At 39.5% G+C, this 27991-nt stretch overlaps 2 protein-coding genes across 2 annotated transcripts in view; one reads left to right on the top strand and one right to left on the bottom strand.

Annotated features, from left to right (window-relative positions):
* JMJD1C (jumonji domain containing 1C) overlaps positions 1-9799 on the bottom strand; it is a 247142-nt gene extending 237343 nt beyond the window's left edge. The window contains exon 1 of the mRNA XM_054729260.1: positions 9455-9799. The gene's annotated coding sequence lies outside the window, so the exon portion shown is untranslated. The remainder of the gene's footprint in view (positions 1-9454) is intronic.
* REEP3 (receptor accessory protein 3) overlaps positions 9065-27991 on the top strand; it is an 83663-nt gene continuing 64736 nt past the window's right edge. The window contains exon 1 of the mRNA XM_054729263.1: positions 9065-9297. Within this exon, the coding sequence (XP_054585238.1) occupies positions 9266-9297 (32 nt within the window). The 5' untranslated portion in view covers positions 9065-9265. The remainder of the gene's footprint in view (positions 9298-27991) is intronic.

The following is a 27991-nucleotide window of genomic DNA, read 5'->3' as shown; positions in this document are numbered from 1 at the left end:
TCTGAGATGACTGTTAGTCTCTAATAATAGCAAGATTCCCCTATTTCTACATTAAGGATTGTTATGCCTTCTTGGAGTATTGACCCCTTTATCATATGTAATGCCCTCTTTATCCCTAGAAACTTTCCTTGCTCACAAATCTGCTGTCTGAAATTAATATAGCCATTTCCACTTTCTTTTGATTAGTGCTAGCATATATCTTCCTCTGTTCCTTTATGTTTAATCTGTATGTTTTTTTTTAATATATATTTTATTGATTTTTTTACAGAGAGGAAGGGAGAGGGATAGAGAGTTAGAAACATCGATGAGCTGCCTCCTGCACACCCCCTACTGGGGATGTGCCTGCAAACAAGGTACATGCCCTTGACAGGAATCGAACCTGGGACCTTTCAGTCCGCAGGCTGACGCTCTATCCACTTTGCCAAACCGGTTTTGGCTAATCTGTATGTTTTTAAAGTAGGTTTCTTGTAGACAAAATATGGTAAAATCTAGTTTTTTAATCCTCCCTGATAATCTGTCTTTTAATTTATATATTTAGTCTACTGAGATGATTATTGATGTAGCTGGATTAACACCTACCATATTTGCTACCATACTGTTTTCTGCTTATTGTCCCTATTATTGTTTTCCACATTTTTTCTGCCTTTTGTAGACTTTGCTTTTTGCATCTTTTAAAAAATATTTTATTGATTTTTAAAGAGAGAGGAAGAAAGAGGGAGAGAGAAACTTCCATCGACTACCTCCTGCATACCCTCCAGGGGATAGAGCCCACTACCAGGAATGTGCCCTGACCAGGAATCTAACTGGCAACCTTTCAGTATATGAGATGATGCCCAATCAACTGAGCCACACCGCCAGGGCTTTTGTGATTTCAATTGAGCATACTGTGATTCAATTTTCTCCCCCCTTTTAACATATCAATTATACTTTTTTTTTTTTGTGGTGTCCTAGAGTTTGTAATACACAATTACAAGTAATCTAAATCCATTTTCAAATAACACTACACTGCTACTCAGGTAGTGCAAAGTACCTTATAAGTACAAAATATTCCTAATTCTTCCTTTCCATCACATATCATTGCTTTCATCCATTTCACGTATACATATGTATATGTATGCATACACACATACACACAAATACATTGCTACTATCGTTCTGAACTGTCTTCTATTAGAGCAACTAAGAACAAGAAGAACAAGTTTTTATTTTACCTTCACTTATATCTTCTTCAATGCTCTTCTTTTATGTAAATCAGTTTCTGATGTGTAAAATTTTCCTTCTCTTTGACGTACTTCTTTTAACACAGCAATGCAGGTCTACTGGCAATAAATTCCCTCAATTTTTGTTTGTCTGAGAAGTCTTTATTTCTCCTTCACCTTTGAAGGATAATTTCACAGGTTACAGAATTCTACATTGGTATGTTTTTTCCCTCTCTGAATACTTTATTTTACTCTACTCTTTTTGCTTGCATGGTGTTTGAGGAAAAGTCTACTGTAATCCTCATCTTTGTTCCTCTACAGGTAAGGCGGGATTTTTTCCTATGGCTTTTTCCAAGAATTTTTTCTTTTAATCAATTTTTTGAAGTTTGAATGCATTATGTTTAGGTGTAGTTTTTTTTTTGTTTTTTAGTTTTTGTTTTGTTTTTACATATATCCTGTTTGGTGAGGCTTTCTAGATTTGTGGTTTGGTGTCTAACATTAATCTGAGAATATTCTGTCATTATTGACTCAAATATTGCTTCTCTTTTCTTTCTTCTTCTTTTGGCATTCACATTACATGCACCATATGTCTTTTGTAGTTGTCCCATGTTTTGGATACTCTGCCCCCGTTTTTTGCGTGTGTTTTTTTTCCTCTTTGCTTTTCAGTTTTGGAATATCCTACTGTCACATTCATAAGTTCAGGGGTTCTTTCCTGAGCCTTGTCAAGTCCAGTAATGGGCCTGTCAGAGGTATACTTCATTTCTGTTTGTTGTTGTTAATCCTCACCCGAGAATATTTTTTCCCAATGCTTCTTAGAAATATGTATATTTTTATTGATTTCAGAGAAAAAGGGAGAGGGAGAGATAGAAACATCGATGATGAGAATCATTGATCGGCTGCCTCCTGCATGCCCCCTACTGGGGATCTAGCTGCAACCTGGCCATGTGCCCTTGACCGAAATCGAACCTGGGACCCTTCAGTCAACAGGCTGATGCTCTACCCACTGAGCCAAACCAGCTAGGGCTCTGTTGGAAGCCGACCATTGTCCTCACTAGCAGAGAGGTGTGGACCAGAAACCGGGAAGACTGGTCAACCTTGAAGCTCTGAAAGGTCAGAGCCAACCACCCACAGTTTAGTTGAGACAATGGTAGCTAAAGTAACTTCCATCTTTTAGTCTTATGTAAATTCTTGCTGATTGGCTATTATTGGAATTGCCTGCCTAAAGGCTATGGGTGTATCCCATAGTCTTAATAAAAGGGATACCAAGGCCAGAGCGAGGCGGAGTCCTTACCCTTGAGTTGGGCTCCCACCTGGCCCCCAATATTTCCAAATTAATATTTTCTAGTCTCTTTCATTTGTATGTGGCCTCCTCCAGAGCCCGAACCCTGAACCTGACCCCTGAACCACACAGGACATGAAAGGGGTTCACTACAGGGCTCCATTGACTTTTTTAGAGTGTGGAAGGAAGGGAGGAAGATGGGAGTGGAGGGAGAAAGTGAGAAGAGCAAGAGAGAGAGAGAGAGAGAGAGAGAGAGAGAGAGAGAGAGAGAGAGAGAAAGGAAGAGAAAGATATTTGTAGGTGAGAGAGACACACAGATTGGTTGCACCCCACATGCACCCTGACCGAGGCCTGAGATCAAACCTGCAATCCAGATACATGCCTTTGACCAGAAATCTAAGGCTTGACCCTTCGGTGTGAGGGCCAATACTCTTAACACTGAGCAATACCACCCAGGGCCTGTTATACTTTTTGATCTCTAACTTTTTGTATTCTTTCTTTCAATTTATACCTCTCTGCTTACAATATCCATCTATTTTTTGTATGTTGCCTACTTTTTCCACTAAAATGCTAAACTTATTAATACCATTATGGTTGTTGTTGTTTTAATTCCTGCTTTAACAATTCCAACATTCCTTCCATACCTGACTCTGATGATTGCTTATTCTCTTTAAACTGTATTTTTTGCCTTTCAGTATGCCTTGTAATTTTTGTTGCTGTTGTTGAAAGGTAGACATGATGCACTGGATAAGGGGAACTGTGGCAAATAGGTCTTTAGTAATGTAGTGGTATGGTGGGGGAATGGGGCGTTCTAGAGTTCTATGATTAGGTCTCAGTCTTTCAGTGACCCTGTACCTCTCTAGACTGTGAGCTTCACCAATATTTCAGTCCCCACCTCCCCACTTCCCTTCCATGAAACAGGATAGCTGGGGGAGGTTAGAATTATGTATTTCCCTTACCCTACATATATGGCAAGAGTGGCTCAAACTGGGTTTTTCCCTTCCTCCAAGTGGAGTGCTAGAGCTGGATGGTATTGAGTATTTTCCTTTCCCTATTTAGTTTAGGCCTGTGGTTGGCAAACTGCAGCTCGCGAGCCACATGCGGCTCTTTGGCCCCTTGAGTGTGGCTCTTCCACAAAATACCACGGCCTGGGCGAGTCTATTTTGAAGAAGTGGCGTTAGAAGACGTTTAAGTTTAAAAAATTTGGCTCTCAAAAGAAATTTCAATCATTGTACTGTTGATATTTGGCTCTGTTGACTAATGAGTTTGCCGACCCCTGTCTTAGACTAAATACCTATATTTGAATCTGTTTCTAGACATTACTCTGGCAAAACAAACAAACTAACCAAAAAATACAGTGGTTTATACAGATAGCCTCTGAAGAGAACTGGATAACTGAAGACAGGCAATAAAAGACAACAAACTTCATTGTTTACCCTTTTAAATTTTATTCCATGTGCTTTGAATTAACGCTCAAAAACATAAAATTGCAGCTTTCTGCAAATTAGACTGTAACCCCATAATACCTGAAATTATAGATCTACCTAAATTTTAAAACTGGGAACTAATCTGGTCTACTTTAAATGAATAGTGCAAATGTTTCAAATATGTCTTGAACTAGATATTTCTGCCATTTAATATAATCAAACACAAAACCATTTTTTTTTTTACCCTGAAGGTGGAAAAAGCTCTTAATTGTTGCAAGTAAAGCTACTACCTCAAATCTATAAGAACCTCAGATATGCTTGGATTCCTTACTATGTGTGTTCCATAGATCCAGCCATCACAGATGAATTTTGCTTTCTTCATTGTTGGCTAGTAACTATATTTTTCTATTAATATCTGTAGTAAAATACTTAAGTCAGAATTTAATCTTTCTATTCTCTGCAGTCTGATTGTTATATCTTCAAAACTATTCTATATAATAAAAGTCTAATATGCTAAATGTCTGGTCATCGGTTCAACCAATCAAAGCGTAATATGCTAATGATATGCTAAGGCCACTCAACTGATCGCTATGACATGCACTGACCACCAGGGGGCAGACAGTCGACCAGTCGCTATGACGAGCACTGACTACCAGGAGGCAAAAGCTCCAACTGGTAGGTTGGCTTATTGCTAGGGTCTGGTCGATCCGGACTGAGCGAGACAGGCTGGACGTGCCCTGGAGCCCTCCAGTAGTCCCTCTCTGGCTGGCCAACCTCCCGCATCCCTCCCCACCCTGATCGTGCACCAGTAGGGTCCCTCGGCCTGGCCTGCGCCCTCTCACAATCTGGGACCCCCTCAGAGGATGTTGGAGAGCAGGTTTCAGCCCGATCCCACAAACTAGGCCGAGGGACCCCACTGGTGCACAAATTCGTGCACTGGGCCTCTAGTTTCTTTTATAATTTGATTTCAATGTCAGATGCCAAATGTGACCTCTGTGGTAACCACAATACCATAATGCTGACTGGCCAAGACAGAAGAAATATTCATCTAGCAGCAGGTGGAAAAAGAACAGGTTTTGTCTTATAAGTCATTCTCTTTAAGATCCCCTCCCTCACACTAGTTTCTAAACAACTATTATAGGCAGACTCGTTTAGTAATTTTAGCCTTTTCTCAATAAAAATACTTTCAAGCACTTGAAAATACTCCTCCACTAAAAATGGGAAGGTGACCCAGTATCTAGTCTCATTAACATACTCATTAATAATTACTAGATTAGATACTATCTCTGTGCCCTGTAATTCTGCTCTCACTACCTACTCATCTAGGTACTTTCACACTCTTTTCTTTTCCTAACAAATGAACTCCTTTAACATGTAGAAGATGCATATTCCACATACTCCCCCAGGAACACTGTTAAATGAAGATGTAAAAAAGAAAGCAATTCTCTTAATATGGTCTAATTACTTTAGGTTTTAAAACCCTTGGCATTTAATTTACATAACATTATCATCCCCATTTAACAGGAGACAGATTGTTACTGGTAGTAGAAATATGTCTCCTTTTGCCCTAAATATGCTTGCTATCTCCCACCATGATTCAACTCAATACCCAATGAAAATCATCTTTGCAGAACACAATGAAGGAAGCACTTCATAACACAACAAATGAATACTAGTGGTATATGAGAAGTTTAGTATTTAAACAAATAATTTTTATCTTGAATACAGGAAATGATCTCAAGTACGCCAATGAGACCACACTTTAAAAGCTTCTGAGCAGCTGGTAATGTATTTCCTTTTGTTCCATTGTCTCTAGAGTCTAGCCTTGCACCATGAAGCACTAATTTAATGGCCACCTACGAGTAATCTCAACTACTCAAGGCACAGCCCAAATATACAAAGATTAGAAACACCCACTATTAAAATCTAAGCACTTTTCATGAGAGGTTCCTCCTCAGATGAAATTACTCTTAGTTTAGACCAACAATACTCAATCACATCAGACTTGATTTCCCCCTTCCAAAAAATATTTTCCAACTTCTGCTTTGTCACCCTGACATGAAATTAATAACAATATTCCTATGGACTTCAAAAAAAAAAAATCCGTATACCCTAAATAAAATATAAATGGAAAAGGGAAATGGAAATAATTTATAAGATAATATGTATTTCAATATTAATCCTGAAACAAAACTGAACTAGAAGACATAAATGTAATTAGTAGCTACACGTGACAGCTATAAATGCAAAGTTGTTTGTGATGCAATTTTTCAAAACTGTCAACTGTTGGTCAACTTGTGAAGAAAATAAATCTTCCTTTCACATGGGTTGCATGTGGAAATAAACAATGGAAAATTCAGTCTCAGTTAAAACCATGAGTTTATATGTAAAATGGAGGCTCTAAGTTCACATAATTACAAATAGTACACAGATGTCAGGCAGGATATTCCTAAACCATGCAGGACACATTGTGACATTCTTTGTTCAGGATAGCTCACACACTGCAAAAAACTATAGCATCCCTGAAACCTGCCCACTAAACGCTATTGATTAGCCCCTGTCGTTCCAACAATAACAACAAAAATGTCTCCCAACGTCCCCCTAGAGGGCACTCCCCAACTGGACCCACTGCCTTGGCACAATTCACCTATCCATATATATATAAAAACCTAATATGCAAAGTGTCCCCTTGGGAGTTCGATCGTTTGCTATGACATGTGCTGACCACCAGGAGGTAGCGCAGAATGAAGACCCCAGCCAGCAGCTGGCAGCCGGGGAAGGAAGTCCCCAGCCAGCAGCCGGCAGCCACTAGGGACCCTACCCGTGCACGAAATTTCGTGTACTGGGCCTCTATTCAGAGTATAATGTAAAGAACGCACAGGAAGCATGGACTACAGTTTCAGTTCTGTTTCCTATGAGATATGAGGTCACTGGCAGTGAGCTATCTAAACCTCAGTTCCCAATGTATCAAAAGGGAATAAACACTACCTAGGCTTTTTGGGGTGTAGAGGTCAACTCAACAACATAACAACTTGGTACGCATTACTATATTACGATGCAGTGAAATAATTTATATTCAGAATGATGACCCCAAATTAAGAAGACAGGAAAGACTTAGATCTTTAAGAGACTTACACTGTACATGGCTGAAATTTTGTCAAGTTGTGATACTTCAGAGAGTAACTAATATTATTCAAACTTTTATTGGGCAATTACCCTATTCTAGACACTGGGAAAACACAAAGATATCTAATATACTATACCTGTCCTCAAACATTTTACCATCCAGTAGATTAGACATCAGTAAAACATAGCCATAATATAAAGCAGATTGGCACAGGCATTAAATAGAAACTCAAGTAATAAATTATGGGAGCCTAGAAAAAATATGAATAATTCTTACTGAGGAAAATCAAGGCCATCGCCACTGCATAGAACACTGGGGGTGGGGGTTGGGGGAGGATTCTGACAGAGAATGGGGAGAAAATCATTAAAGTAAAAAAAAAATCACTGAGCATGAAAAAACAACTTGGCTCCGAGAAGAGAGCTAAGGAAAGGTATATTAGCAGTTGAGAAGACAATAAAATTAAAGCTATAAAAAAATTTCAGGACCTGTTCATGGAGGGATTTGAATGCCATTCAAATGATTTTGAGTTTTTATTGCGCAAGATTTTTCAGAAAACTGGTGCTTATGTGGCACACCTGATCCCCAAATAATGCTAATGGCCAAAAATAAGATTCTGAACAAACACAAATTTTCATTAGCAAGACTCCTCAAATTAAAATACATTCTTAATATGAGTAAACAAAAAGAACCCAACTTAAGAGTATAAAACAGCTTCTGAGCTCATTTCTTAAATAATCAAAATATTACTAAATCTATTGAACCCCTGGGAATTTAAAAGAACTCAGGATAATCTTAATCTTATGTGTCTTTGATTTTCTTCCAAGCAACTCTGAGAACTTCCTAAACATGTTATTTAGCATTGCTTCATGTCACCCCTAAAAGGCAAGAGGTAGGCTACGGTATTATTAGCCTCTTTTTACTATGGGGAAACTGAGGAACAAAAAGAGTAAATTACAGTATGGCCACAAAATAAGCTATTATATTTTCTTGGACTTGAATTAAAGACTCGAGGCCCACATGTCATCCATTATTCTTTGTACCATCTAAACATTAGAATTATCTTTCCCTATCTTGACTGAGAATAAAAAAAAAAAAGACACGACTAAACTTTTAGGTCATTTTCTCAATTTGGTACCGCCACCAAAAAAAGCTTTAAAATTCTACCTCCTGAATTATGCTATCTGTAAGAACTGCGAAGTGTACCCAGTAATCCAACACCCCCCCCCCCCCAAAAAAAAAAACAGACAACTGAAAACAGCAGAACAGGTCAGTAGTCCTAGGCCCAGCCTTTACTTTGAATATCTGGCAGGCTCACACGAGTGTCGGTAAAACTGGCTTTGCAGATTTGGGGATGGAAAGGTGCCCTAAGAGGCCCTGGAGAGCGTTATCAATAAATACTACACCCACTGCTGCAAACAGGAAATCCCATGCTTTCCTCCTCTGCCCCTCCCTGCATTGCACCACGCACCAGAGAATCCTGGAACACCCTAAGGCCAGTGCAGGTATCCGCCCTCCTTTTCCCTTAAAATGCAGCACTTTCCAGTGGCCCAGGGCGCTGGGACTCAGGGAACAGGGAGGACACCGGATGTGGCTAAATAACGCCGCCAAATCTGGCCTCTTCGGAATCCACGGCCTGGTCCAGGCGAGTCCACGTGACACGGGAGTTCCTGCTACTTTTGCTACTTTGTGTTTTCGCACACGCACGGACCACCCCGACCTCCAAAGCCCCCTTTCTCAGCCTCCTGCCCACTCCTCGCCTCCACGCCGGGTGGACGTCCCAGGGACTTGCGGAGGAAGAGGGGGAGGGGGGAGGTTTCCGAGCGCAGGGTCCCGGCCGCCAGACCGTTCACCTCGGGCCAGGGTCCCCCTCGCTCGCGCACCCACCTACCCAAACCTCGGGCTCCGCCGCCCAGACCTGGCCTCCGCCAACGCGCCGCCGCCGCCGCCGCCGCCTATCAGCTGAGCGCAGGGGCGGGGCCGGCTGGCTCCGCGGAGGATCGGTCGGCCGGCGGGCGGGGACGGGCGAGGGATCGACCGCCTCGCGACTCGGGCCGCCGCGCGCGCACACACGCGCACACACACACATCCACACACATCGGCCCAGCTCCCGAGGGCACCAGCGCGGCCCCGGGAAGCGCGAGGAGCCGGCGAGCGCGCGGCCTGCCGTTGGCCGCCTGGTCCGCCGCGCTCGGCGCCCACCCGCCCTGGAGGTGGGGTCCTTGCCTCCGGGAAGATGGTGTCCTGGATGATCTCCCGAGCCGTGGTGTAAGTGCTGCTCACGGCGCCCCCGTAGCCCACGCAAGGCCCGGGGGAGGTGTGGGAGAACCAAGGGGCCGGTCGGGGAAGGGCAGGCCCGGGCCTAGGCGGGTGTGGGCTGGCCCGGCCTCGGCCTGCCCGGGGCTGGGGGCCTCGGCCTCCTCACCCTAGTCCACGTCGCTGCGAGGCTCCCTGCGGCGGACGAGGGTCCGGCGGCTGCGGCCGGGTCGCGGGCGGCTGCGGCCGGGATCGCGTGCGGCTTGGCGGCCCTGCTCCCGCGGAGCTGGATGAGCAAGCGCGCAGGGCTGGCGGCGCGCGCTCCGCGCTCCCTCCCCGTCTGCCCGCGCTGCGCGGCACCGCCCTGCGGCCCGGGAGCGGCGCGCCTTGCGGCGGCCCCTACGCAAGCTCCGCAGACGCTGAGCGCGGCCGGCCCCGCGGTCCTCGGAGGATGCGCCGGCGGCACCGGGTCTTTGTATCCCGAGGCTGGTGCGTGGCGGCGTCTCTCTCCGCGGCTGATGGCCACTCGGTCACGTGTGGTAGGAGGAGAGATTTGTCTAAAAACCCCGAGAGCGCTCCCAGCTCACTTCCCGGGGACTAGGGTCCCAGTCGCCCCAGGATTTACAGTGAACCGAGAAAGGAGCTCAGTGTGGAATGGGGACACCCGCCTGCTCTCCCCGATTCTAGAATTGGGTGGTTTGGGCGGAAATCCTTGCGAAGTGATTGAGAGGCTGTTGCCTTTGTTCAGATGATCGGTTCATTTTATTGTGTTCTTACCAAGTGCGACAGGTCCACTTAAAAAAAAATCTGCTTGAGTTGTGTTTATACTGTGAAGTTATTTTGTTGGGCTACAGTGTAAATTTGATTTCCTCCCATCCTTTCCATTTTACCCCTCTCCTCCTCAAAAAAAAGTTACAAAGTAAACAACAATGTTGTCGTTACAGCCAGGAACCCGCGGATTTATTATTCATGATCTCTGTAGGAGGAATTATCTCCTGATCTTTATGAGATGTTTTCGTGAGGCGCTGGCTTCTCTGATTAGCTTTAGAATGTGGGAGAAAACATTACCAGATATGTAATTTTGTTTCTAACTAGGGAGAAAGCTACATTTTCTTTGGGTGTGGATTAATAGCTTAGGAGCCGTATTCAACCCGATTTGCAATAGCATTGAAATTTTGTCAGTTGATTGTCTTAAATGCACTTTGTCCTTCCTCGGTACAGTTTCTAGTTTTAAAACTTGACAGCTTCCTGTGTTCATCTGTACAAAACTAAAACTCGAGAAATAAAAGCATATCACAGATTGTTGTCAGGTTGTTTTTTTAGCCCTTTTGGGTCTCTCTTTGAGTGTCATTTACATAATACAAGCATACCTTTTTTGACCTAGTGATGTCTATCAAATGTTGTGTCTGCACCCAGAAAATCATGTGCCCCATTAAGAAACTGTACCTTAAAAAAAAAAACACCAAAAAACTCTCTGGGTTCCCTTGACCAGTTCTTTAACTGATTCAAAAGAGAGGGGAAAGAAGTGAAGTACAATTGATTTCATTTGAATTACTCAAATAATATTTTTGTTTTTTATCGTTGACTACAAATATGAATGCCTTTTCTAGATGCTACTTATATATAACACAAAGGTTAGTAACACAGAGTTGATCTTAATGGAACTGACAGTTCAGGTACACTATACCTGCAATATGGATCAGAATGTCAAGTCCTATGAGTTATACCCTGTGTTATGTCGGATAGAGAATGAAGGAGTTATATCTTGTTGGAGAATCAGAAAAAGCAAGGGAGATTACATTTGAGATGGGCCTTAAAGGACAGACCGAATTTAGACAGCCAAAGATTAAACAGAAAAGGATTCCAGATAAAGGCATCACTGTGAGCCAAAGCACAGAGGAGGGGAAAGCCCGGATTAGTTACAGAGGACTTGAGGGACTGGGGAGAGAAAAAGCTGGAAATTTAAGCTGAGGCCTGTTTTCAAGGAATTTGAGGAAGAACTGATAGATTGTAACAGGAAGCAATGGCTTTGCTTTGGAAATTTCTCTCCCTTGTTGTATGAGATGGTTGTACAGGAGAGAGACACTGAAGACTTAAGAGAGCTCCCTAACTGGAGAGAGGGTTAGGCTTGTGATGCCAGAAGCTACAGAATTTAAAGTGTGTGGTAAAAGAAAGGAAGCAAAAACGTGAGAGAGGAAAGATCATGGAAATGTATTTGTCAGGTGTCAGGAAATGTATTTCTTGAGCCATTGAACCATTAGCATATTAGAACGCACCCTTGTCAGGTAAGGAAAGCATCATTATTCTATTTTGTCCTTTTGCTCCTCAGTTTCTCTTTATCTTTGCACTGAATGTTTTCCTTTCCCTCGATTATATTATGAGGACACAAAAGACCAATCGCAGGATCTACCCAAACTTGGAAACCTTTTCTACACCAGGAAATAGAATTTTCTTACATTCTTTCTAACCCAGTGGAACAGCCAGCTGGTCCAGAGCCTAAAGAAAAATCAGACAGTTATCTCAACGTGAACCTCCGGTGGCAGACACCAGGAACCTCCTCTGTAACCAGAGCTCCCTGTGGGCTTGAGCACTTTCTCTCCAGACCTTGGGGCAGACCATTGCAGGGAAGAGCACTGGCTTTGGAATCAGACCGGGATGCCAGCTAGTAGTTTTGTGGTCCTGGGGAACATAATCCATCTGAGCTTCAGTGTCCTTGTCTTAAAAAGGTTATGATATTTACCTTTTTAAAACTGTTGTAAAGATTATATCGTTCAACTAAAGCACACCAAACGTGGTACCTCATATTTATTGTACATTTAAAACATAATATATAAATTGTGTGTGTGTGTGTGTGTGTGTGTGTGTGTGTGTGTGTGTGTGGAAGAGGAAAGTAAGATAGAAAGAAATATCATTGGGCTATCATTTCGAAACCTGGAATTTATAACTAGTGTGTGTTATATTAACCAGCTGAATGACATTGAGTCAGCCTCTTACTGATTATGGACCTCAGTTTCTGTCTCTCAAGATAAAGGATCTGATCTGTTAATCTCCAAACTCTTTTGCATAGCTCTAGCATTCTGTGATGGTATGAGAGGATTTTTCATTAAAATCAACTTACTTTAACTTTACAGACAAAATTTAAAGGTTAGTTGGCAATTATTAAGGTTATAATAATATGAGATTACTAAATAATATTACATTCATATCTAATGCCCATGCCTTACCTTTTGAAACATGATTGTTACAGATTGAGGGAAATGCCACTTTTCCAACTTTTCTTAATTTGTGTTTAAGATCAGGACTAAAGACAGATTGCCTGAACTAAAATATCAGCTCTACCATTCTTGGCTATAACATACTCCATAGGATTAAATGCATTTGCACACATCATGTCCATAATCCAGCATCGTGCACATGGTAGATATTCAATAAGTATTAGTACTTGTTATCAGAGCAAGAACAAATATGTTCCCTGACATTCCCAGCATACTGAACATTTAAACTTTTCAATTTACATTTTTTAAAATGTTTTTATTGATTTTTAGAGAGAGAGGAAGGAAGAGGAATAGACAGATAGAAACATCAATGAGAAAGAAACATCACAGGATCAAGCATGTGCCCTGACCGGGAATCCAACCAGTGACGTCTTGATTCCTGAGTCAACGCTCAGCTGCTGAACCACACTGGCCGGACTTTCAATTTACCTTTGTCTTCCAATTTCTTTGCCTAATTAGAGTAGGGTAAAAAAAATTTTATTCAATATTTTTTATACTGTAAACACTTTCTGTGTTGCTCTGAAATCTTATTTTTATCTTCTACTTGATCTAGGCCAGTATTCATAATTTTCATAGCCAATCATCTATTTTTTTAATTTTTATTTTTAGATAATTTCTAATATTTCATTATAAGTAATGCCTCAATGTAGTTATAATACTAAAATGGACATCATTTATATATACTTTTTCTTTTTATATATTTCCTTAGGATAAATATCCTAGAGGAGTATATCTGAGTCAAAGGCTATGAATACTTTTATGACAATTGATATGAATTGACAAATTGCTTTCCAAAAGGATATTAATATTTTACATTGCCACCAACAATGCATGAGTAATACCTTTATCACAGTGTAACCAGAAATGGGGGAGTTTGACTTGTTTTATACTTTCTTACTAAGTATAATGGATCTCATTGGTTTCTTTTGCATTTGAGTTATTAACAAGGTTAATATTGGTCCTAATATTTATTAATTATATCTCCCGTGGTGCAAATAGTCTGTATGTACTTTATCCATTTCTCTCTTAATTACTTGGTAATTTACTTGTTGGCACACCTTACATAATAAGTTAACCTTAAGTCATATTTGATGCAAATATTGTTTCTCAATCTAATTATACTTCTCTTCAGATATTTTATTTTTAGTTGTAAAGGGAGTATAGTTTTAATGCAGTTCAACTTGTTCATATTTTTGTGACTTTTCACTTCTAAATATAAACTATCAATTACTCCATTTGATAAGTATTACTTTTTCATATAGAATTGGATGAATTTGGAGACTTCCTCTTTTACACATCAGTATTTTCCTTTTTAACATTAGTAACATTTTTATTTTTGTTTTACAATTTTATTATCTAGCAGTACTAGTAAAACATCGATCCTCTTTCTTTAATTGATTCTTTTCAATTATATTTAATGGGTGCCTTTAGAGTCTAAATTACATACCTTGAAAACCATACTCCAGCAATTTTTCCCCATCTTTCCAGCATCATCTGTTTTCCCTCTGCCAGATCATTCTTGTCAGCATTCAAACATGCTATTATTTCTCCCATCTTAAAACAGCAACAAAAACTCATTCTATTATACTTTTCATCTCATTACCATTTCTTTCTCATTCTTTAAAGCAAAAACTCCACAAAAGAACAGCCTACAGACAAACTTTCTCCACATCCTTTTTTTTTTTGGGTCACTCTGAAACCCATACCATTTAGGCTTTGCCACCAATCACTTCATTGAAATTGCCTTGCTCTAGGTCAGCAGTGACCTCCACATGGCCAAATGGTTTGGTCCTCATCTGACTTAACAGCTTCTGATACAGTTGCTCACTCTCTCCTTGAAGTCCCTTCCCTTGCTTTCTTTTTTCTTCATAACTCACTGCCTACTCCCTTGTCACATTCCCCTCACATGCCCTAACTTCTTAAAGTTGGTGTGTGCAGGGCTCAGTTCTTACATCTTTTCTCTTTTCAATCTACATTCCTATGAGGATGTTCATTAATTTACATCTTCAATCCAGACCTCTCTGCTGAACTCATGATCATACATATTTTCAACTGCCTACTTAACTCCACTTGGAAACATTTGACAGTCATCTTGAACTTAAGATATCCAAAACTGAGCTCCTGAATTTCCTTCCCCATCTGGCTCCTCGGCAGCCTGCCTCAGCTCAATTAATTACAACTGAGTGCATCCAAATAGCTCAGGCCCAAAACCTAGGAATTATCCCTACTCCTCCTTTTCTCTCATTCCCTACACTGAATCCTACAGCAAATCTTGTTGACTCCACCTTCAAAATATTCCCGGGATCCACCCACTTTCACCACCTTTACTTACATTACTTTAGTCCAAGCCAGCATTATCTCTTAAATGTATTGTTATAATAGCATCCTGCTTCTACCCTTTGTGTGTGTGTTAGTTAAGATTATGATGGAATAAAAAACATCTCATTTTTAAATCCTAGGGGAAGTTTGAGGGCAGTCACAATTTATAAGCAATGTATTTCTTTTTTTTTAAATATATTTTTATTGATTTCAGAGAGGAAGAGAAAGGGGGAGAGAGAAACACCAATGATGAGAGAGAATCACTGATTGGCTGCCTCCCACACACCCCCTGCTGGGGATCGAGCCCATAACCCAGGCATGTGCCCCCGACTAGAATCGAACCCGGGACCCTTCAGTCCGCAGGCTGATGCTCTATCCACTGAGCCAAACCAGCTAGGGCTACATGATATATTTCTTCTTTTATATGTGCTTTCAGCATTTTTAAATGGTTGTAAAATCTCAATGATGGCTAAAATATTTCAGTTAGGTTAAGGTAGATTTTATCTTTGTTTACCAGTTTTGATGAGATCCTTTATGGGAATAGCTTAAATGTTCATGAGCTGTATCTAAGAATAGTGTACTTACTGAAATTGCTCTTAGATAGTATGATAAATAAGGTAGATAGAAATGATGTTTTCAAGGAAACTGAAAAAGTTAAAATCTTAAAAATACAATTTGTTGTGAATGAGCTATAAGAGGTCATCTTTTCTGTTCCTTCATTAAGACAGAAGACACATCCTAAACTATTGGGTCTTGTTTTCATTGCACAGGCCAGAACTTCCAACAAGATTCCTTTATTAGCCTTTTCAGAAATAATTGGTTTTTGTATACTTTGTGTTACTGCTGCTATATTAACTATTTCTTTTTCTGCTGGATATTTGAACCCTTTTAGGATGGTGATATTTATATTGTCTACTTTCAGTATAGATTTAAATGTTCAAAAAATGGTATATTACAATAATAATGTCATAAATGGCTAATTTCAATATCTTAAAATAAATATGTTTTGATTGTCACATGGAAAAAGATTACTGCTGGGTCTGTGTTTTTTATTGATTTTGAAGATGGGGGGGAAGAAACATCGATCTGTTGTTCCACTTATTTATGCATTTATTGGTTAATGATTGTACATGTCCTGATCCAATATTGAACCCAAAACCTTCTGTAGAGACAATGCTCTAACCAACCGAACTACCAGGCCAGAGCCATTATGTAATTGATTGTACATTTGCATTAACTTCCCCTTTCATACATTTTTTAGGTTAAATGAGAGGTTAAAGGTACAAATTATTCTGTTAGAAATGTCTTTATGTTTACAAAACTGACTGTTAAGGGTTTAAGTATACCTATTACTGAAGTAAATTTACCCATCAATCATGTTAACTTACAAAGGTCACTATGACAAAATCAGGACAGATGTCATACTCACTAAGATACTGTGGACAGAGAAAACAGTAGCAGTTGGGATGGAATTATTGAACCGTGGCTAAAGATTATTTTAAATAAAGAGCAGACTAGCTAATGTTATAATATTATACAGCCATTTATAATGGTATTCAAAGTATTTTTAATTTTATTTGAAGATCCTTAAATATGTCAAGGGGTGTGTGTGTGGGGGGGGAGTAGGGGTGTTTTTTGGGGGGTTTTTTGTGGTTTTTTTTTTTTGTTAATCCTCATCCGAGGGTATTTTTTCCATTGATTTTTAGAGAGAGTGGAAGGGAGGGGGAAAACATCTTTGTGAGAGAGACACATTGATTGGTTGCCTCCCACATGCACCCCAACTGGGCCAGAGATCGAGCTCACAACCAAGATATCTGCCTGCAGGGTTGTTTCTCAGCATCTAGAAGGGTTCAGGAATCTGGAGAAGGGCTGCAAGTAAATTAATGAAGAGACTAGACATGAAATATAAATTTGGAATACATGGGGGAGCCAGGGAGCTTAGCTTTAGTAACTAAGTTCTCCCTGAATCTCATGACACAGGGCTTTTTATTCACACATTTTTGCCCTATAGCAAAGCAGATAGACATATCAAAGGTAAGGTTTTGGTAAACAGTAGAATTATCAGGTTGAGGGAACTGCCCTCAGCTGTCTGGCAGCAGGCAATAATATATGCAGACTTTCAGGTTTGGGGAAATGCCCTCAGCTGTCTGGCAGCAGGCAATCATGTGTATCTTCAGGTTTGGGGAAATGCTTTCGGCTATTTCAGCAGCAGGTAATATGATTCAGCCCTGCTGCAGCCTCTAAGTTCACCAACCTTTTGATGAACTTCTTGCATTTTTTGACCTGCTGGAATTAGCCGGCAGCACCTGCCCTTGACCAGAATCGAATCCAGACCCTTCAGTTCGCAGATGGAAGCTCTAACCACGGAGCAAAACCAGCTAGAGCTATGTCAGGGTTTTTTAATGTAGCACTATGGACATTTTGGACTGGATAATTCTCTTGGGGGTGGAGGGAGTGTCTATCCTGGGCAATGTAGGATGTTTAGCAGCATCCCTGTCCCCTGCTCCAAAGATACCAGCAGCCCCCTGCCCTCCCCTCTCCACCATTATAACAGCCAAAAATGTCTCCAGATACCGCCATATGTCACCTAGTGTGCAGAATTGCCACGGGTTGAACCACTGTGCTAAGTAAAAAGGGAAGAAAAATATATATGGGAGGGAATGAGCCTTAATCTGTGCTGTTCAATATGGTAACCACCACGCGAATGTGACTATTTAAATGTAAATTAAGTAAATTTAAAATTAACTGCCTCAGTCACACTAGCCACATTTCAAGTATTCAATAGCCACTCAAGCTTAGTGGTTACCTTATTGGACAGCACAGAAATAGAACATTTCCATCATTGCAGCAAGTTCTATTGCAGTGATCATGTACAAAGACATTCTGCTTGGTATCCCCACCTGAAAATGACTTAGTTGTTTACTATTTGCTGCTTCTGTATACTCTATGGGAGAACTTATAGGCTATAATGATATTTGGAAACTCATGAGTGTCTTGGGATACCTCTCACTTAAGAATTTTCTACATGAATGTTTCTGATCAACCTGTCATATTTTTTTTTTTACTATTTCAAAATTAATTTCTATGTCAGTTTTACAGAGAATTTCCCAAAATTGATGAAAATTGATGATACTGTACACCTTGAAAACAATTTTTACAATGTTTAGAAAATAAGGAATATAGGTGCTGAGCTGCACATCAGCACCTATATTCCTTATTTTCCAAATTTACAAATGAAATGTGGTTTACAAGTTACAATTTTCTGGTCCTAGAAGTTGTTAGGATGCTTGAATTTGAATACATAGCCAAAGGTTACCTACCAGTGTATTGCTTTCCTTGCTATTAACGGTGTCATCAACTCAGCAAAAGCAGAGCTACCAAGGAAATCATGAAAGCAAAACTCATAGGAAAAATCTAAACATGATAGGTTTGTACTGGCCAATAATTCAAAACGTAATTTCAGGATGTATTCAAATTATATTATTGCTGACAGCATTAATATTTTCAAGTTTTGATATGTACATTTTAGAAAAGAATTATTCTCATCCATAAATAAAACCAAGCATTTTGCTGTGGAAAATTTCCTTAGCCTTTTATCATGTCACATTTCTGGGAAATGTATTAGTTTGCTGGTATAACAAACTGGGTGGCTTAAGCAACAGCAATGTATTATCTCACAGTTCTGGAGGCTAAAAGTCCAAGATGAAAGTGTCGATAAGGTTCCTTTTGAGGGCTGTGAGGGAGAATGTGTTCATGTCTCTCCTAGCTGCTGGTGGCTTGCTGGCCATTTGTGCATTCCTTGGGTTGTAGATGCATCCTGATCTCTGCCTTCATCTTGCACATGGAAGACTCCCTTTCTGTATGTCTGTGTACAAATTTTCCATTTTTATAAGGACACAAAGTTATATTGGATTAGGGCCCACCCCAGTTACCTCATTTTAACTGGATTACTTCTGTAAAGACCCTGTCTCCAAATAAGATCACATTCTGAAGTAGCGAGGGGTTATGGTTTTAACATATCTCCTCTCCCCGCCCACCCACCCCCAACATACCCTTTTTTGGGCAAACACAATTCAACACATAAAAATCTCTTTTACATATCTGAGGAAAACCAGTGGATTCCAAAGAATAGTTTTAGGAATTGAATTAGAAAATGAGAAAAAAGGCTAGCAAAAGAGCTGTCTTAATATAATTTGAATTGTTTTGTGGGGAGGGGAGTACTGATTTTTCTCTTATGGTGAAATGTGAGACTAAAGCAATAGGTAAACGTTATAGGGAAAATGATTTTATTCAATAAATATGGGAAAGCTTTCTAACACCTAGAGTTGTTCAACCATAAGACTGACAGTCAACCTCATGAGAGCAGTATGTTCTCATGAGAGCAGTATGTTCATCCCTGGAGGCATGAAAGGGAGAGTAGAGCCCTAGTTGAAGATCTTGACTATTATTGCTTGTATGCTTCCAGTGGAGAATCATAGATAAATTACTGTGAAGTATTTTGTATTAAATAAAACATATTTAAATAAGTGAATACATTAACCTTATATTATGTAAATATCAGCAATAATTAATAAATGACATTATTTGGCATTTTATTAAAAAAAAAAAGCATGAATAGATTACCGGTATATTCTAAAAATTCTGCTAATGTGACACTCTTTCATCATCAAACTTTAATCACTAATCTTTAGGGCTCTTAACATTTGGAATGCACTTTCACCAAAACTGTAAATTGGATAAACCGGCTTCCTTTCCTTGTTTAACATTTGAGGCCCACAGGAACAATGAGCAGTAGACATTCTTGAGTATTAACTTAAAGAAGGCACAGTATGGGAATAGAAGAAAACAAACTTGGTGATATTTGCCTAATGGGTATCATTATTGCCATGATTGGCTCTCCACTGCTTTGTGCCTGTGGTCTTGTTTTCTCTTGGGAGCACCGACCAATCTCACTATAACTAAGGTCAGTAAAACATAAGCAGTAAACCATCTTAAGAGTAATAGGTATCATAAAAAGATGGCCTGATTACCTTGAATAACTAAGAAATAGAAGGGAAATGCTGAAAATTAAATAACCTGTAAACTAAAAATAACACTGCCTAGGTGCACGTTAAGTATGTGATAGGAGGAACTATATTAAGAAGGAAAACATTCCATTTCTTCCTTTGAAGAATTCATTTCTGCTCCACTTCAAAGTATGTCATCACTGTCTCTTGTCCTCTCTTTTATACTTCCTTCACTTTTTTTGTCTAGTTTTACTCTTCTTTCCCTTTACTTTCAATAAAGGTGAGGAAAGAATGATACGGTCTGTCATGTACGGTGATAAAATAATTAAAATGTTATAAGTATAATCTGTAGTTTCAAACCAATAGAGAAAAAAAGGAGGTCAAAAGGGTATAAAATACCAAAATAAAGGGGGCAGTAGGTGAGGGACATAGGGACAAAAAATGGTAGAAATGGGTTCATATAAATCAGTCGTGACAATAAATGTAGACAGATTATATTATTCTGTTAAGAGACGGACTGTAACACTGGGAATAAAAACTACAGTGTTAGAAACATTAGTGATGCCCAGCCGGCGTGGCTCAGTGGATGAACATTAACCAGGAGGTCATGGTTTGATTCCCAGTTAGGGCACATGCCCAGGTTGGGGGCTCGATCCCCAGTGAAGGAGGCAGCCAATCAATGATTTTCTCTCATCATTGATGTTTCTATCTTTCTCACCCTCTCCCTTCTTCTCTGAAATCAATAAAAAATATTTTTTTTAAAAAAGAGAGAAGCATCAATGATGAGAGAGAATCGTTAATCGGCTGCCTCCTGCATGCCCCCACTGGGGATTGAGCCAGCAACTTCATTCATGGGTGGATGCTCAACCACTGAGCCACACTGGCCGGGCTGTATGGTGTTTATTTTTTTTGGTGGTTTTGTGTGTTGTTGTTGTTTTTTTTTAAAAAAAGAAACAAGCAAGATATGATTGCATTTCGTATGATACCATTTTAAAGACCCCAGCATAGGTAAAACTAAACATTATGTAATTTAGAGATATATACACATAAGGAAAATCTACTTTTCAAGGAAGAAAAGAGAATGATGAACACAAATTTTAGGATAGGGGTTATCTCTGATGTAGTAGGAAAGGGTTCTGGAATAATGGTATTGGTGGTATCTACTTTGAAGTCGGATGACTAATTCACTTTATTATGCTTCATAATTTAGAAGTATGTGTCATATTTATGTCAACTGTTACATTTAAAAGATGCTTAACACTTGCAGTAAGTGAAGGCCAAGATATCTACAGTTACTAAAGGGACAAGCTAAGACATCAGGGAGCAGATAGCAACAGAAAGAGGACGCTGCCCCTGCCCCAGCCCATATGCTTCTTGCTGTTGTAGAGGCCAGTTTTAGTGCTTAGCCAGGCCCCAGGTGGAGGGAGGCAAGAGGCTGCACCTGTCATGAAGAGAATGTGAACAGAAGGCCAGAACCTGTGTGAAATCACCAGGCAGGCTCGTCTCAAAGCTGGTCTGAGTCCAATGAAGAATGTCCAGTTTCTTATTTACCCAAAGGATTTTTGAGGTTTTAGAAAAGTAGCTACATAGATGGCCACTTAAGCTTTCTCTCGCTTTTTCTTTCCCTAGTTATTTTCAGATAATGGTAATTTTCTTATCTATCCATTTGATATGTGGGATATTGCTATAAAAAACTCAGTGTCCTAGAAACTATATAAATTAATGTGCCTTCACTGTGGCTACTTCCAAGTTAAGACAGACCTGGTGGTTGCTCTGAAAACAGACTAGTGGGACAAGGGTGGAAGCAGAGAGACCAGTTAGGAGGCTGAATCTACCTGTGAACTGATATTGGTTTGAATCTGGGTAGTAATGTTGAATCTTAATGTCTGCTTTGTATTCTTAAATGATGTCCATTTTGTAGTTTAGCTGATCAAAAATGTTACATTGCTTTGAAATTCCCAAATGCCCAGATAAGAATAATTTAACTTTTAGGTTATGTATTTCAAAGCAATTCCCCACTATTGCATAGGAGGTGACATTAGTCCTAGAATCTGGGATGGGTTTGAACCTACAGTGGGAGATAATGTCTAAAAGTAACATTTATGCTAATGCATAGCTCTGATTCCTTATGCACGCTGAGCATCATTTATACAAGAGGAGGAAAATGGAAAATAGAGAGTTTTGTGTTTTCCATGTGGTCAGCATTGCTGTGGGGTGGTCTGGCTAAGACATCTGTCATCCACTGATGGCCAGGATTTATTTGGCCTGTTTAGGCTGTCCCCTGCTCCTTTGTCATTCCTTTGTCAGTAGAGATGGACATTCAGAGCCTTGCAATTCCTTAGGAACATGATTGTGAGACGTGAGCTAGATTTCCAGTTCTGTCTATAGAAATTTTTTTTTCTACATTAACATTTCAAGAAAAACGGTTTTAAATATAATAATGTTACATGCAATAAACACCAATTACTCAAGAAAAAAGACCTTAAATATAATAATAACATGCAATAAACATTAGTATTTCAGAGATTTCTAGTTTGAGGAATACAAACAAAAGAATGGTAGCTTACAAATGGACTCTAAAATCAGTGACCATTTATTTCTTTTCCTGCTATACAGATTCTTGTTTTATTATTGTTTTGTCAGAGTCTTATGTTTTGCTCACCTTTAATTTCTCAAACTAATCCTAAAACTTCCCAATGAACAGACAAAATTTCCTAACCTTATTCACCCATTATGAAGTAATTTTATATGATGGGCTACTTTAAAATTATGCCTTTGAACCAGAAAGGCAGTTCTATATAGCTTTACAAATGTAGGAAATTATTGCTACAGTTTAATTTGAGAAAATTAGTTGATTAAGTGGTAACTTTCACCTCTTAAACGTCTTAGTACTGTTGTTTTCACTATAACTGAACACATGATAAATTAAGAGTATTTCAGAGATGCTTTGGAGTCTCATTTAGAATTAAGCATTCATAAAGTACTCTACTGTATTTAAATGCTTTTAGAACACCTTTCCCAGACCCCATTCCCAAAGATTCTGGCTTAATTAATCTGAGGAAGGGCCTGGACATCCTTATTTTAAAAGGTCCCCAGGTGATTAGAAGGGGTTTAAACCATTACATTAGAGATTACACGATAGAAAATGTGGTGGTGATTTTTTTTTTTTTTTTTTTTGAGAAATAGTAGTGTCGCAAAGATATCACAGAATTGAGCGGCCAAAAGTTACCATTTTAAAACAAGGAAACAAAAATTGTAAAATATCCTTAGTTTGGTTTTCAATGATTTGATGATATTAAAACAAGGACATTTGAGTACCTAGAAAATATCTGAAGCATAGTAATAAGCAATATGAGTGCTCTATAAAGAAGTAGTCTTTCCAGAAAACTTGGTTGGTCTTTTCAGATTGAATTACAACAGAAATATTAGAGGAAAGGAATGTAGTGGAAGGAATGTCTGGATTTTATTACAACATACTCTATAGTACTTCATGAAATACAACTTGGGAATGCATTTCATATTCCCAACTAGCATGTGAACACAGTCAAGCAAACAGCCAAATACTGCATTTGTCAGGTTGGCTGAATAGCACATTTGCAGCAATACACATTTACGCTGCCTTAAATAGATTGTATGTAAAACTTGTCAGTATGGGGTTTTATGATTATTTTTAGTTGAATTCATCAGTCATTCCATGCCTTTAAAAGTTTCCATAGTATTAATATTGTATATTAGAATGTATTATACTTCTTGATTAAAAGGTATAGTTAATGAAAATCTGGTGGGGGATGGAAGGGGAAGCATCAGGGCAAATTTTATCTTTATTAGTAGAAAGACATGTAGTTTAGAGTTGAAACACCAGCCTTTCATAATCCTTTTCTTAAAATTAAAGGATTCATTTAGGCCTTGACATTTCTACTGTTTAAGTAAAATTTTAGTTATTCCTTGAGTTTTATTGATCTGTTAAATTTAAGAAAATGTAATTTAGGCTTTTTCTTTTAAACTAGTGACCCAGTGCACGGATTCATGCACATTGAAAGGAAATTAATTAGAAGGTGGCCGGTGGGGCAGGACTGGGTGAGATGGGCCGGACACGCCCTGGAGCCAACCTCCCACGGACCCTCCTGGCATCTGCGGAGTGAGCGGGGTCCCTCCGGCAGATGGGGTCCCTCAGCCTGGCCTGCGGGGATTGGGACAAAACCGGCTCGCCGACATTCCCTGAGGGGTCCCAGAGTGTGAGAGGGCACTCTGCAAAGTTGCTGTCTTACAGGGTGTGGAATGCAAATGCAAGTGTGCAGTAAACCAGATTCGGGGCCAACAGTGCCCCAGGAACAACATAACCCATGGCTGAAGGTGGAATTGTGAGGCCCCGCAAGGAATCAGGCTCCCTCCTCTCTGGTTTTTGGGTGTGTCACCTGAGAACTGCTGCTGCCAAGTCACTGTAGCTCAGCAGCTCCTGCGTTGAGTATCTGCCCCCTGGTGGTCAGTGTGCGTCATAGTGACCGGTTGGATGGTTGGACACTTAGCAGATTAGCCTTTTATATATAGAGATTCCATATATTTTATGATCTCACTTTTATATACTTTTTGTGTCAATCTCATTCCCTACTAATAATACAGAAAGAGATATATTTGGATCATTAAATGTTATAACTGATTATTTCTGGTCAGTGGATCTGTGAGTTTATATTTCTATTTTATTCTCTTTGGTAATCTATACTAATAATAGACAAATATGTAAATAGACCGTCCCTCCACAATGCCCACAGCCAATCAGGAGTGAGTATGCAAATTAACCCAACAAAGATGGTGGGCCTGGGGGTGGCTGGAGTTCCAAGTCCTTTTGGTTTCTGCAGCCCCTGGACCAGAAGCGGAAACCAAGAGTGCGGGGAGCACCAGGAATGCTGGGAATCGTAGTTCTGGTGGCATATGTGTTGCGGGATCTCCTAGACACTAGAGCAAAGTGAGCCTGGAGCAAGTTACTGTTGCAGTGGGGGTTGGAGGGAAAGCAAAGTTGAGAGACCTAAGTAAAGTCAGAGTGTCGAGGAAAAGTTAAAAGGAAGATATCCTGCAACTTCTAGGAAATCTCCACCAATGGAGCAAAGAAAAAAAAAGATCTCTATTATTCTGTGAGCACCAAACCAAACTGGGTTGGGGTCTCAGACAATTTGCTCATATGATTGCAAAGACAGACACAAACTCCTGGATTGGAGAGGGCTCCCCTAAGGGCTCCCAGATTGGAGAGGGTGCAGGGCAGGTCAGGCTAAGGACCCGCCCCCCCCCCCCCCGCACAAATTTCATGCCCCTTGTGTTTCTATAATATAATTTCTACTAAAACCATTTATTCTTTAAACAACTAGACATGTTTTTTGTTTGTTTGTTTTGGGGTGTGTTTTCTTAATTCTCACACGAGGATATTTTCTCTATTGATCCTTAAAGAGAATGGAAGGGAGGATATTGACAGAGAAACATCATGTGAGAGAGACACATCGATTGGTCGCCTCTAGCATGTGTTCTTACGGTCCTATGCACGTGCCCTTTGCAGGAATCAAACCTGCAACCCTGCAGTCCGAAGGTCGACACCCTGGCCAGGACTATAGTCTCAACTTTAATACCAATCATGACTGAAATCTTTTAAGCACTGGTCTTAGAATAGCTACTGTGTGCACAAAACAAATTGAAATACTAGCAAATATGTGTAACTTCATGACCTCAACTTCATAAAAAAAATTTTAGGGGGGAACCTGTGATTGCCTCTTTTCTGGTGGTTCAAATGATTCTAGATTTGCTATAAAACCCTGAGGTTTGCTTACTAAGTAGAATTCATTGTTCTTAAACAGTCAGATGAAAGTGAGACATTGTACAAAGCAAAATTTCCTTGTACTCTATATTAGAACAAACACAAAGTGGTAGCACTTAACACCCAAGTAAGCAGTATTTATTAGATAGAGTATATAGCTAATAAATACTGTACATAATAGAAATTAATGGTCTTTATTCTAACACATTTATTCTATACAAAAGAAGTATTGTTAAAGTTAATATACTCTCCAGTTATCCTGGGGAAAGAATTGAGTATTTAGTTTGTTATTTAAAGTTAAACTGGTAGCATTTTACAAGAAGTTTAAGTTCCTCAAGATCTCGTAATAAAGAGGTCTCAACAAAAGATGGTATTTCTTTTTTCCAATTAAAATGGCACTGCCCTGTGTCATCAGCATGAAAACAGTATTCAGTTCCTTCCTTACCCAGCTTTGAAATTATTTTTATGAAGTTACAACTTTGTGGATTAACACTTATTTCAGTTTTTGTGCATAAAATAAAAACTTTAGAGTTTCGTAAAATGCACCTCACAACGTTACCTTTTTGAGTCTGTGCATGTGGTGTCACTATTCAGTAGTTATATGAACTGACTTCATCCCTAAAATGGAGACAGTTCTGCTCTGAACTCGCAGAGGCTGCTAAGAGGCAGAGATGCGATAATCTATGTGAATGTCCTTTATGGCCTATACAGAAATCAATTATAAGTTCTTGTTCTTTAAAACAGTCCATTTGCATTACAGCAAGACACTAAAAAGTATTTCAGAGTTGCAGCCCTTTCATTAAAAATGGGATTAGAATTATAATGAAATGAAAGATGAAGCAAAACAAACTTGTGAAAAAAATTTTTTGTTTTATATGTTAATATTCTCTAGACACCAACTTGTGGTCCTTAACTTAAATAAGGTCACTCCAAAAGTTTGACTGAGTCTAATAGATTACTAACCCTGACTAACTTAGGTAAGACCTCAGCTCCTCACTTCCTTCTCTGGGTGCATTCAAGGCTATCGAATGCCACACATGTAGTCACAGTCACTGCGTGCAGCCCTGCAGTCCTCTTCCTTGTGCCATTGATGCTTTATTGTTCCCACCACTGCTCCCCAGACATCAGTCAGTATTGATTCACCCCTGGCTTCCATGTCCCCAGGAGTCTGTTCTCACTGCCACCAAGGCCACCTGGAGTTTTTGTTTGTTTTCAGTTATCTGTTACTGAATTTACAAACCACCCCAAAATTTAGTGGTTAAGAAAAAACTTATATCTCACGATTTTGTTATACATGAAAAAGGACATTGGCTTTCTTTAACCTTTCTAGTGTTATGATCACATGACAAGCTTCTATTGTTTGGAATTATTTTAAAGCTATTTCATACATTAGAAGGATTCTGGTGCATTAATTTTTTTCCAGTGATAGTAGACCTAAAGTCTTAAATTGGTGGTGGGATAACATAATCTGCAGATATCATCTTTAAATATTTAACTTATGACAGTTTTTTCTTCCTCTTTCTCATCAATAGACTCAAGTTCTAGTAGGATGATTTGATTAAGTTGCCTCTATTTGGTCAATAAGAAAGTAAAACTGATTGTAAGTGAAGAAGAAAATAGGAAATTTGTCAGTTCTTAGATGATCGTGACTCATACTGGAAAAAGTAGCTAACGTTTAGCTTATTAAAAAGGTTGATTGGATTGTTAAAGAGTAAATCTCTTATGAAACAATCTTAACAGGTTTAAACACTTGAGTGAAGAAGAAATATTTTCTAAAAGTGTTTTTCCCCCTGAGTAATAAATATGTGTACATGTGATTTATTGCAATACTATTTCTAGCAAACAATACTTAAAGGAGTGTTCACTTTTTAAATTATTATTAAATAAAACATAATGTTTTTTTGTTTAAAGTATTACATATGTCTCCTTTTTCCCCGATTGACCCCCTCCTCCAACACCTCTCCCCAGGACAAGCCCCCACTCCCCCAGTGTCTGTGTCCATTGGTTTTGCTAATGTGCATGCATACAAATCCTTTGGTTGATCTCTAGCCCCACCCCCTCCCCTGCCTTCTCTCTGACGTTGGACGGTCTGTTCAGTGTTACCTTGTCTCTGGATCTATTTTTGTTCATCAGTTTATGTTGTTCATTATATCTCACATATGAGTGAGATGATGTGATATTTATCTTTCTCCAACTGGCTTATTTCGCTTAGCATAATGCTCTCCAGGTCCATCCATGCTGCTGCAAATGCTAAAAGTTCCTTCTTTTTTTATAGCAGCATAGTATTCCATTGTGTAGATGTACCA

Source organism: Eptesicus fuscus, chromosome 17 (genome assembly GCF_027574615.1).
Source record: "Eptesicus fuscus isolate TK198812 chromosome 17, DD_ASM_mEF_20220401, whole genome shotgun sequence".
NCBI lineage: Eukaryota > Metazoa > Chordata > Mammalia > Chiroptera > Vespertilionidae > Eptesicus > Eptesicus fuscus.
The sequence above is the reverse complement of the archived record's forward strand: the minus strand, read 5'-3'. Positions and strand labels throughout refer to the sequence as shown.